The 13,144-nt window shown below is 43.3% G+C and overlaps 1 protein-coding gene across 1 annotated transcript in view; it reads right to left on the bottom strand.

Annotated features, from left to right (window-relative positions):
* Positions 1-2,886: 2,886 nt before the first annotated feature.
* LOC124524403 (phospholipid-transporting ATPase FetA-like) overlaps positions 2,887-13,144 on the bottom strand; it is a 117,725-nt gene continuing 107,467 nt past the window's right edge. The window contains exons 27-29 of the mRNA XM_047096662.1: positions 13,007-13,137; positions 12,755-12,910; positions 2,887-3,309 (exon numbers count right to left, since the gene is read on the bottom strand). Of these exons, the coding sequence (XP_046952618.1) occupies positions 2,887-3,309; positions 12,755-12,910; positions 13,007-13,137 (710 nt within the window). The remainder of the gene's footprint in view (positions 3,310-12,754; positions 12,911-13,006; positions 13,138-13,144) is intronic.

The raw sequence follows: 13,144 nt of genomic DNA, 5'->3' as shown, positions 1-13,144 counted from the left end.
AGGAGAGAAAGAGAGACAAACCAAGAAACAGACCCTTAACTATAGAGAACAAACTGCTGGTTACCAGAGGTGAGGTGGGTAGGGGAATAGGGAGAATAGGGTATGGGGATTAAAAAGTACACTTACCATGATGAAAATAAAATGATAAAAAAATGGTTAAAATGGTAAATTTTATGTTATATATACTTTGCCACAATTAACAAAAAGAGTTAATGTGATACAAGAGAGGTTATCCTATGAGTTATACTTTTTTGTTAGAATCTACTCCCCCCATCCCACTCTCCAGCCATCTCTTTCAGAGCCATGTTGATATCTGGCCATTCAAAATAATATGCTTATTTTGCATGACAGACTCATTTGACAGGTACTATAATATCATATGCCAATGTCTGAGTGGTTGTTTTCTGGGTAACGCAAACACTGATCAATCTCTACAGAGCCTGCCCTTACCCTAACATGCCATGAGTTGTCTCAGTCAAGAGACTTTTAATAGAGTGCTCAGTCATTGTGTATGAGTAACAGAAGAAAAGGGTGAGTTACTGTCCTAAGTTTGCAGAGAGAAAATTAGAACACATAAGCCTGCCCATGAAGTAGGGGTGCCAGATTTAGCAAATAAAAATACAGGACACGTTGTTGTTTATCTGAAATTCAAATTTAACTTGGCATCTTGTATTTTATCTGGCAACATGCTTAAGTACTTAAAGTTGAACAGAAAATAAGTCAAATAATCCAGAGTGTTCTGGGCTCACTGAGGTCTTACTTAACAGGGAACCTAAACAGGAAAAAGTAAAAAAAGCTCCTTAAAATGTATTGGATACCCCTCTCCCCCACTCCAAAAATAAAAAAAAGTATTGGTCTCCAGACACAATGCCTATGCTTAATCCAACTCAGAAGCCCCTCCCTGCTTTGGGTTTCTATGGTCCAAGACTTACTTTATAAAGATAGATCAGAGGATGGGAAAAAAATAAAGTGAAGAAGGATAAATCAAAGCTAGAAATGGGTGAGAACATACTCAGCTTCTTGTTAGGCCTGGCCTCAAAAAGGGACTCAACTGAAAAAAAAATCAGAGGAAACTGGATTGTGACCTGGCTCAACGTGGAAGAGCAACAATGGTGGTAGGCGTCCTGTGGTCATATAGCAGGAGCACAGTTAACAGAATACCTGGGATAGTGGTGGGCTCTCTCTTCCTTCCCCAAAGCCATAACACTGCCTCCTAAGAAACTCGAATCACTATTTTTACTGACTAATACCCTGAGCCCCAGTTACAATAATGCCCGTACTTGTCAGGCAAGTACTTCTCGGCTTAACAACTCCTACAGCTTCCCAGCCATTTTTCCATCACTCTGCAAAATCATCTACTTCCTCACAGAACCTAGATCAAAACTGAGGTCTCTGAACCCTGTCTTACCTTCAGGAATCTCAATCTGTTCAGGTTATCCTCCTAAGAATCAACAAAAACAGGTTTCAGGCTGTTCTTTGAGAATGCCATCTTTAAAAGACTCACATTCTCATCTATTACTACTGACCCTGTTCACATAGTGGTAATCCCTGCCTGACTCTGGCCTACCAAGATATAAATGGCCCATATGGCTTGATCATACTACAGTAGAATTTAGGAATCTTTGATATCTATCACACTAGGCCTACCTGGGATGTCTACCACTCCGGTCCCTGAGAAGTGTGAGTGGGCGTACCCAGGAGCTAAAGGGTAAAATCAACAAGGTCCTTCATTCCTCAACCTGTCCTGAAGCACCAGCTGACTACACTGAGTCAGCTTTAAAGGCTGTGGCTGGTCTCCAGAATTTTTCCCCAGAGGGAGTAGTTAGTCGCTAGGGCAAGAGGAGCAGGTCACTTGGGCAAAGCTCTTTCAAGTTTATCTGGGCACCTCTAAGGTACTTACCAGTAAGATTTTCTGCAGCTCCCAACCCTCATTTATATATATATATATATATATATATATTTGTAAATAGAATATGAGTGGAAAACAGATGATACATAGAAGGTCCTACCAGAATGAAATTAGATTCATGAATTCAAAGACTGAATATATTCAGTTTTAGGATCCTGATATGAGCATCACAAGTAATCCCCCAGATGCTCTTCCTTTCCACCCCGCCCCCCTTTCATATAACTGGAGACACCTTTCCCACCAAACCACTCTGCCTCACACCCTCTGCATTGGGCTCATTCATTCATTTATACACCCATCAAATATTTAACTGAGCTGATAACATGTCCCAGGCACTGTGCTTGGCGCTGGGGATACAAATGAATACTGTATGGTCTTTGCCTCCAGGATTGTCCCGAGCCAGCCCTGAGCACGGGATCACCGTGCCCTTCACAGCGGGTAAGTGCGGTGTCAGGGGACTGGCAAAACGTCAGGCCAAACATTTTCTAAGGTGAGAGTGACAAAAAGATCCTATTCTAGTTCAGGAAGATGACAACTTGGGAGCCAGGGGGCCAACGGGGCGGAGGGCACCGAGGACCCTCTGGGACTGGCTATGCGGAGGCCCCTACTACAGTCCTGGGGTCGGGTGCTCGGCGGCCGAGATGCGGGTACAACGATGACAGCCGGGCGCGAGTCAGCTGAGGGGTGTCACCGAAGGGACAGTTTGAGGAGACGGTTGGGGTGGATCTGGGGTGACGCCCAAAGGGATGTTTGGTCCTTGGGGCTTGAGGCTTCAGTGGATGGTAGAGGTGAAGTGTCAGGAGGAAGGAAGGTGGGAGTGGACCGGTGGGGTGGGGATGAAGGGCCACGGAGAAGGGCTGAGGGGAAGGGCGGCGGCACAGAGAGCTCTCCCCTAAGGGATTGTTTGGAACGTGAGGGCAATGGGTCTTCCGGACCCCGCCAGCCCCCAAAGAAACGTCCCTACCTCGTTTCTCTTCTCAGCGTGATCCTACGGTGCCCGCGGCGTTGGTGGAGGCGGCGGCGCGGCCGGCGGCGTCTCGCGCCCCTCTGGGGTCGCGTTGCAGCTGGGACAGGCCGGCGCCCCCCTCCTCTCCAGACGGGTTGGTAATGTCCGGTTCCCCCTGCAGCCGCGGCGCCGATGGTCCAATCTGGGTTGCCCTCATGCCGCCCCTCCGGACGGCGCGTTGGTTCGGTCCTTCGGGCCCGCCGTGTTTGGCCCACCTCCCCCGCTTCTCGCTGTGATGGGTGCAGCGAGTCACGCGCAGAGCTTTCCCGCGAGGGGAGCGGCGAGGCTTCCGCTGTGGCCCCGCCTTCTGCGGCCCGCGCCCCGCCCCTTCGGGGCGGTGCGCGGCGAGGCGCGCCTTGAGTCTTCGGGAACCCAGGTGACCCTGGGCGTGGGCCTAATGGCTTCGAAGGCAGGTGTATCTGTGCACCCACTTTCGCCTAAAGCAGCAAGTCTCAACCCTGACACCTCAGTAGACCCTCTTAGGGAAAACGGAAAATGAAAATAGAGCAACAAAACTAAGGCCTGACCTCGGCGGAGACGGCTGAATCAGGATCATTGGGATGGGAGTGTAGTGGTGGTTGGGAGGCCCCAGGCTGTGATATTTTTAAAAGTACCCCATGCATCACCAGGTTAAGAATCTTGGTAAAACCTGGAACTGACAAAGACTCTCTCCTTTGACCCAAACTTTAGGATCCTCTGAGTTCTCTGCTGGACTAGGCCTGACCTTGGGCTTCCCCATAGAATCCAGTTTGAACAAGAATCTTCCTAAGTCAGTTTAGTTAGAATCCCCCACCTTTGGTATCTGACCACCCTTTGTATCTTACCACCCTGGTCTGCCTTCAAGCAAGAATTCTGTTGAGACCCTTTAGCAAGAATTCCCCTTACCCCGATGTATCCTCTTAGCAATTGCTATCTATAGTCTGAATGTTTGTATCTCTCAAATTCACACATGGAAATATCCCCAAAGGTGATGGCTCTAGTAGGCTGGGGCCTTTGAGAAGTGGTTGCATCATGAAGGTGGCACCCACATGAATTGAATGAGTGCTCTTATGGAAGAGGTCTCTCAGAGCTCCCTAGCCCAATCCTCTAGGTGAGGATACAAGGGGAAGTCTGCTGCCCAGAAGGGAGCCCCTCACCCAACCAAGCTGCCACTCTGATCTCTGATTTCTAGCCTCCAGAACTGTGAGAAGTAAATTTGTTGTTTATAAGCTACAGAGTCTGTGGTATTTCACTATAGCTGCCTGCACAGACTAAGACGGTAATTTTCTATCCACTGACCCCTATACTGCTACTTGGCTAGAAAATCCCCCCTCTTCTTGTTGGTGTCTGAGTTGAGCTCAATCTCTCCCCCATTTGCAAAATCCCATTTCAATGGTCCCCATACCTGTTGTGATGCCCTTTAAGGTCTGCCTTACCATCTTTAACAAGTGTCATGAATAACCTTTTTCTTTAAGAGAACTCATGCTCTTCCTGTTCCTCATGGAAGGCAGGATGTATGTGGGACATTGAGGATCCTGTTGTCTCTTTCTTCCTGACAAAGGTCAATGGGGGATGGGGTGGGAGGTGGGCAGGTGGTCATTCAGCAAATAATATAAATTCCCTGGGTTCCATGCTTCGTGAAAGTTAGAGACTGAGACCATATGCATTCACAGGGTTGTTGGCTCACAGTCAAAGAAGCAGATAAATGTCATGCTGTGTAATGCATCCTCAGGCTTCACAGAAGTGGTGTAAACGGAGTTTTGAAGAATGAATGGTAAAGGGTGTGGGGGAATCAGCATGTCCAAAAGAACACAGGGGCAAAACAACTGATATGCTTAAGGTGTGGGGTATAATGGAGAGAGCACAGCAGATATAGTCAGGGGCTTTTGAAGAGCTTCCTATGATATACTAAAGAGTTGGGACACATTCTGTAAACAGTGGAGAGACACTGAAGGGCTTTATGCAGTGGGAGGAATGACAAATCAAATTTGAATTTCAGAAATAAAATTCTGGGGGGGGGGGCGGTGATGTGGAGAAGGCTAGGACTGCAGGTAGGGAGATTGATGAAAAGTTGTATGCTTGTACAGTTAGGTGGTCCAGGGTAAAGACTTAACCCAAACTAGGCCAAACAGAATCCCTTCCCTGAGAATTTGGAATTGGGGGAGAACTATACCCTTATTCATAGTTGGACTTACAATGGAAACTGAGATCTGTGACCATCTTTTACTTGCCAAATGGCCTGAGTAGCAAAGAAAAGCAGTTTGTTGAGAAGGATCAATCTGTTTCAAAGAAAGGAGCCAAGTGTAGACACAAAGAGGTTCCTGGGGGGCTTTCCAGCAGTGTGTTCCACTTTGGAGGCTCAGCTTGACTTCTACCCTGGGTTCATGGCACATCTTTCTATCATTTCATATAGTCTCATTTTTGTCTTCAATAAGCAAAGATTACTTCCTGTTATTTGTGTTATGAGCTAATTTTTGAAAAGGTAAAATCATGAGTCTTATACAAATATAAAATAAACACATATTAAACTCACTAATTAGTGAGGGAGCTAATTCAAGAAACTAAAACCGGTTCAGATGAGGATTTGACTTTTATAAGTGTATATTTTCTACCAGACAAAATTAATTTGCATCATCAGGAACAAGAATCGTTTGCATTGTCATGGATAGAAACATTTTGCATTATTACCAGTATTCAAACAGATTTGCACTTTCAAATTTCACTCTAGTAAGAGCATGGATATTGAGTTACAGGAAAGTAAAGAAACCAATTGAGACTCTGTAGTAATTATAATGAGAAGTGAGAGGATCTGAATTAGGGCAGTGGCTGAGGAGTTAGATAAAAGGAGATAGATTTAAGAGAGATTTAGAATATAGAATCAATAGGACTTAATGCTTAATTAAATGTGTTGTTGGGGGAGCCTGGGTGGCTCAGTCAGTTGAGCTTCTGACTCTTAATTTCTGCTCAGGTCATGATCCCAGAGTCCTGGGATGGAGCCAGGCATCAAGCTCTGAACTGAGCATGGAGCCTGCTTTTAAGATTCTCTCTCTCTCTGTCTCTCCTCTTTCTTCCTCCCTTTGCCCCTCTCCCCCCGCTGGTGCCCACTAAAATAAAAATAAGTAAATATAAATAAATAAATAAATAAATAAATAAATAAATAAATAAATAAAATGTGTTGTTGGAGGCAGGGCGTAAAGTTGATCAAATGACTATGATGACTCCCAGGGTCCTCCAATGCTGAGTCTTCTCTAAACCTCTGAACGTATCTTGGATATGTATCGTGGAGCTAGAATTGCAGGGAAATGTTGGGGCTAAGAATTGTGCCCTTGGGGTACCTGGGTGGCACAGTCAGTTAGGCTTCCAACTCTAGATCTTGGCTCAGGTCATGATCTTGTGGTTCATGAGTTCGAGCCCTGTGTTGTGCTCTGCAACTAATGGTGTGGAGCCTACTTGGGAGCCTGCCTCTCCTTCTCTCTGTCCCTTCCCTTCTTGTGCTCTCTAAACAAACCAACGAACAAACATAAAAATGTTTTTAAAGAATTGCTCCCTTGTTTCTCTTCTCCTGGCAGTGGTAAATAAATTATTTTTCCTGCAAGTTCTTAAAGAAAAGGTGCAGGGTGAGCCAGATGGTTCTGTGACCTTGCCCTGTTCCTAAAAGGCTGTAGATGAGGAAAAAGTCTAAACTTGGCCTATATAAACTGGAATTGCCTCTGGGTTTTTGCTATTGGCAAAAACAGGGAAAAAGATGTCCTTATGGAACCCAACTTCAGAAAGCCCCTCATGGGGTTCTTTCCTGCAATGAAATAATATCTTTGTTTCTCTTTGGACATCTGCTTATGCTTTTGCTACAGGCTAAATATCTTGGGTCACTTACCTTCATACAGCAAATCATGGCCACTTTAAAATGGAGGCCCCACTGTTCCCGAAACTGTTCTTATCACTGACTTAGTTTCCCACTCACTAGCTACTGTCCTTATCACTGACTTAGTTTCCCAGAGTTCTAATTCTAATTTCTGGAGAGAGAGAAGCTATAGTGAGTTATAGATCCACTCTTGGCCAGTTGTGGCTAGGGGTAGTGGAGTCAACTGGCACCAAACATGACCACCCAAATTTACCCCTTCATCAGGGGCTGTGTGGGGAGAGTCAGTCATCCATGAATTTAGTATCCTGCTTTTCAGAGAAGAAGCCATTGGGTAAATCCATAGGATCATTTGACAAACCAGTGCTTGCATCTTTGGTAGCCAACCCATGTCGTCCTTTGAGTCTACCTTCAAAATATATCCTCTAATCATCTACTTATTTCTCCACTGCTTCTATCCTCATCGAAGCCACCACCATGCCATGCCTAGACAACTGTAATTGCCTACTAAATAGTCTCCCTGAGGTCACTTTTGCATCCCTATTGTCCAGAGAGTGGCCTGAACAATCTTCCAAACTGGCTTTAAAGCTCTCCACTGTTTCCCATCATATCTATCAAAACACCCTTCTCTTTGTGCATCATGTTTTGTCTACATTGGCGTCTTTTTCCTACACACAAAGATAGCTCCTATCTTAGGGACTTTTAACTAGCTATTTACTCTGCTTATAATGTCTTTCCACTATATTTTTGCAAGGCTAGATCTTTCTAGTCATTTATGTCTCATTTCACATGCCACTTCTTCAGAAAGGCCTTTTATGACTACTAAATACAAAGTAGCTCCCCCTTCCTTCTCACAGTCCCTCACTATTAAAGTATCTTCATAGCACTTATTATCTGAATGATCTTGTTTACTTTGTTATTGTTTCCCTTAATAGAATGTAAGATCCATGATAGTAGAAACCTTTTTGATTTTTGGCTTTCACTGTATCTCTACGTTGAGAACAGTGCCCAGATCATAGTAGATTCTCAGTAAATACTTGTACATGTGGATGAATGTGATGAAGAGAGAGAGAGAGAGAGGGAGAGAGAGAGAAATTGGAACCTTGAAAGGATGGGATTTGTGGGATAGGGATTACTATAAAACCATTTTATTTTGTCTTCCACTCTTTAAACCCACTCCATAAGACTGTACACTTCATGAATTTTCTGGTCATTTTCAGGTAGCAACCAGTACTTGTCACTGCTTCACTTTAATAATTAAAATAGCCAGACTAATAAAATAATTCTTTAAACTTCAAACTTTAAAATTATGGCTTTTCCTATCTCTCAGCTTGGCCCTACTATAAATGCCCATGTTTAGTGGGAAAAGGGGGTGAGGATTAGTAGATGTCTATCTTTTCTCCCTTGCTTAGCTTGCTAGCACTCTCAGAGTTTGAGCAGGGTGGAAAGAGAAGAGATGAGGAAGGTTCTTACTTGGCTAATACTACCACAAACTAGTTTTAGTGCTTGACAAGTATCTAAAGTTGACTCTCAAGGAGCCCTTTTGTAGGTTTTTCGGTGACACCCTCTCTGTTGATTGAGCTATTTCTCCTATACCTAGTTACTTTAATATGGGTGAATTCAGCTCTAGTTGGTCACTTACAACTCCTTTAGAAATCTCTAAGAATTAAAAAAAAAACTTTACTTAAGTATACTTTACATACAATAAATTTGCAGATTTTAAGTGTACAGTTTGATGAGTTCTGACAAACATATACACCCAGGTAAATACTTCCAAAATCAAGATATAGAAAATTTACCTCATGTCCCTTCACAGGCAGTCAAACCCTCAGGCAACCTTTTATCTAATTAGAAATATCTAACCATTTGACAACAGATCTATGCTTCCTTCTGCTGAGATCTCAACTTTTCAGATCCTGTCTCTCTGACAGGATAAAGAAACCCTAATTAGGTCTGTTACATGGCCCATATGTGGTCTATGGGGAGTACCCATGCATCCCTTTGTCCTGAAAAATAATGGGGGCATAGGCCAATCTCACCAGCCACCTCGTTTTGCTCTTCCATAAAAAAGGTAGCTAATTGTTCTCCTGCTTTTTAGATTTTCCAGGTATGAGTTAGGTATGAGTTCTCTGTAACCCCAAACACATTAATCATATCAATTTCTCCAAAGAATTTCCTTAAAACCCTCTCAACTTGAACTGAACTTGGGATGGGACTCAAAGTCCATTAGTAATTCTCTCTAAAGATCCCTTATCAATGTCTAAATTTCTGGCCTTTTTCTCAAGGTGGGTGAGGTGATTAAAAGTTGCACACTTATTTTTCATACCCCCCTTTCCAAGTCTTGCATGATCATCTCACCCTTCAGTTTGGAACATGGCATGTGCTGTCTTGGATCCTCAGCAGAGACTGAGACTCAAATCTCCCAAGATGCACATAAACCACCAGGAGAGGATGCTGATTCTTCAGGAGCTTTGGGGGATACTATAGGTCCAAATTGTATTCTTACAAATGCCTTATAAGGGAGACCATGTGTGACCATTTTTCATAAAAAGAGACCTCTAAAGTATAACTGAACACTACATACCAAAGGATAAGATTTATTTTGAAAGGACAGGGTAAGAGGCAAGTTTAGGACAAATAAAAGGTAGTAGATTTAATTTACTCATTCACTGAAAAACATTAATAATCTAAGTGCCACTACTGAATACCAAAATGAAACAGAGTTCTTGTCCTCAAGGAGATCATCATGGCCTAGCAGAAAAGACAGATAAGTAAATCATAATTAAAAGAGGCATGTGAGTGATAATACATTCAAATCTTGAGAACTGAAAATAAGAGAAATATACAAGGTGGTCTAATATAAGGAAGGTCTGGTCCAAGGAAGAGGCACCCAAATCAGAATAGGAGGTTGGGTGTCAGTGAAGGCTCCCAGAGGAAGTGACCCAAAGCTGAGAGTGAAGAGCAGATAGACATTAGCTAGACAAAGGAGGGAGGTGTATTCTAAGAGGAGAGAATACAAAGAGCCAAAGCATAGAGGCTTCTGAAGACAATGGAACCTTTGAGGAATTACAAATAGTTTGATATGGCAGAAATGAGAATAGGGGTGCCTGGGCGGCTCAGTCGGTTGAGCGTCCAACTTCCGCTCAGGTCATGATCTCACAGTTTGTGGGTTCGAGCCCCATGTGGGGCTCTGCGCTGACAATTCAGAGCCTGGCGCCTGCTTCAGATTCTATGTCTCCCCCTCTCTCTCTGCCCCTCCCCCGTTCGTGCTGTCTCTCTCTCTCCAAAATAAACATTTAAAAACTTTTTAAAAATCAGTGCATATGCAGCAGAAATTGGTGATGAAGCTAGAGAGGTAGGCAGCACCCAGGTAGGAAAGCTATGATGAGTCATTAAAGGTTTTTAAACCGGCAAATGACATGATCTGATTTGTATTTTAAGAGGTCATTCTCTGTGGTATAGATAATGGATTGGAAACAAGCAGAACCAGAGGCAGGGAGACCAGAGAGGCAGATGTTGCCATAATTTAGGCAAGAAATGATGACAGCAATGGGACTGGGGAGGATAGTAAGGGACAGATTTGAAGACATTTCTAAGAGTAAATGGAACTTGGTAACAGAATGGATTGGATTAGAAGAATGAAAGGGAGGAGTCCAAAAAGACTTTGAGGTTTCCGGTCTGAGTTAGTGGGTGGTGATGCTGTTCGGGGAAAGAAGAAAAACAGGCAGAGAAGCAGATTTCAATATCCTTTCATTTCATTTGTTCATTAATTCAATAGACCTTTACTAAAGGCCTATTATATGCTTTGAATAACAAGTAAATCAATGATTACAATGCCCTGTGATAAGTGTCACTGAAAGAGGTACACACAGGAGAGCAATTAAATAAATAGGAAGGGTATGTAAGTCACACTGAGGAATTAGGGGAAGCTCTTGGAGGAGACTGCCTAATCTAATCTTTCAAAAAAAAAAAATTGGGAAATTCACAAAACATACAATTCACCATTTTAAACTATACAATTCAGGGGGCATTTAGTATATTCACAATGTTGTTTGACTACCACCTCTATCTACTTTCAACTGTTCTGAGATTTGAAGGGTGACTAGGAGTTTGTTGGATGAAGAAGAGGGTGAGGGAAAGCATTTTAGGATATAAGAATAGCATGTTTGATGACATGAAGACCAGAAGTGGCATGGCTAGTGTGAATGCACATGGGGGAGTAGTGTAAGACAAGGTAGAGAGGGCCCAAAAATAAAATGTCCCAATTTTAGCTTTATCCAGAAGGCATGGAAAGCCACTAAAAGGTACAAAGCTGGGGTCTGACATGACCAAGTTTGCTGTTTATAAAGACTACTCTGGAAGTGGTACTGGTGATGCTTTAGACAAGAGGAAAACCAGGAACATGAGTTGGGAGATTTTATGCAGTAATCCAGATGAGAGGTGATCAAAGTTAGAACAAGTGCAACGGTGGTAAAAATGGAGGGAACTGAAAACAAGACACAATAAAGATGCAGAATTTACATTACTTGATGACTTATAAGACATCAGACTAGAGGAAGAGTATAGGATGATTTCCATCATACTGTCTTGGGTGACTGTGATGAGGGTAAATTTCTGGGGGCAAAATAATTAATATATGTTGGTGGACTGAGTGTGAATTTCCTAAGATTCAACTAAATGAAGGATTTCAGAATCAGTTTTTTTTTTTTAACGTTTTTTTATTTTTGAGACAGGGAGAGACAGAGCATGAACGGGGGAGGGTCAGAGAGAGAGGGAGACACAGAATCTGAAACAGGCTCCAGGCTCTGAGCTGTCAGCTCAGAGCCTGATGTGGGGCTCGAACTCACAGAGTGTGAGATCGTGACCTGAGCCGAAGTCGGCCGCTTAACCGACTGAGCCACCCAGGCGCCCCAGAATCAGTTTAATAAATGGATCTGGATCTAAGAGAAAGAGCTGGTAAATGAAGTCATGCATCTGGATGAAGTCACTCAGGAAAGATACTGAGAAAGATGTGCAGAGAACCTGGTACTGAACTTTAGGAACCAATATTTAAGGTGTATAAAGGGGAAAAAGCTATATGGTTAAAGGATGTGGTCATACTGAGGTATGAAGTGAAATGGAGCTGAAAAAGGAGAGAAAGCGGGTGGGGAGGGAAATATTGAACTAATTTGAAGGGGGAGGGTGGTGGGGACCTGCGAGCCAATGATATTGCTTGGACTATGTTATTGTCACTGGGGTCCAACAGATCATACAAATCTCTCCACTCCAAATTAAGCAATTTATTACTCCATAAACTTCTCAGAAACAATTTCCCAAGTACATACAATTTCTTCTCTAAGTAATTTTATGGAATGAAGACATGTGTTCATCAATTATGACTTATATCCCCTCAAGGCAGGAACCACCTCTTTTTTTTTTTTTTTTTTTTTTATCCAGAAACTCCTTCAGCTTCTTATGACCAGCTTTTCATAACTGCCTCCTTTTGCTACCCAGGGCCAGCAAAAAGATTCACCCTGAATTCCCCAGATAAACCTGAGAAGGGTGCCTGGATGGGATATGTTTGTGTGGGACCCTGGAAGGTTTATGGTTACTCTGGGTATGGAAAACAGAGCCCAAAGTAAGATTCTTAAGTCATATTTTCTTTTCCCTTTCCTATATTGCATCTCTTCACCCACTACTTTCATATTTTCTTGTCTGGATTAAAACTTGGAAGGGTTGGTGGAAGGGAGGCCTGACATTGCTTTTTCTTGAAATGCTGCAACTCTGACAGATATCTGGGGGCTCTTTCTTTACCTTTCCTTGCCTTACCTGGACACAGCCTTCTAGGGAATGAAGCCCCTGAAATGAGAGCTAAAGGGCAGGTTTAGGCTGGTTTCCCCAGGGCTCAAATCCATCCTTATTAAGTTGTATGAATACAAGGGAGGAAGAGTAATGACTGATTCCTTTGAGATTTCCCTATGGATCTCTACTTTTTAAAAAGAAAGCTGTTTTTCTTGGATACCCTAGACCTCAATATCTTGCCAGAAGTGATGAGGGCCCCAAAGCCTTGCTTGTGCGAGAATGCATAGGCAGAACGTCGACAGCTTGCATATTTCAGCTTGGTCCGGGTTGGGGGTGGCAGTGGAAGTTTCGTGCAAAGATGAATTCTGTCCATAATCTATAGCCAGAACATGAAGGGCAGTGTTTTTATCCACAGAGGCAAAGGCAAAGAGGGCCATGAATTATATCTGGGTAGATTCCTTGTTCTACTCACCTTGTCCACGTTGACAGGCCAGAATAGTGGTTTGAGAAATTGGTACCCAATCACAGGCAAAATACAGAGGACTATGCTGAGGACAATACTCAGCCACATTTGTGGCAGGTTCAGAGTGTTCCTGGCCACACCTGTAAA

The sequence above is a fragment of the Lynx rufus genome, unplaced genomic scaffold (assembly GCF_022079265.1).
Source record: "Lynx rufus isolate CCGP_SWC_20201006 ecotype Redwood Valley unplaced genomic scaffold, mLynRuf1.p SCAF_10, whole genome shotgun sequence".
NCBI classification, from domain to species: domain Eukaryota; kingdom Metazoa; phylum Chordata; class Mammalia; order Carnivora; family Felidae; genus Lynx; species Lynx rufus.
The sequence above is the reverse complement of the archived record's forward strand: the minus strand, read 5'-3'. Positions and strand labels throughout refer to the sequence as shown.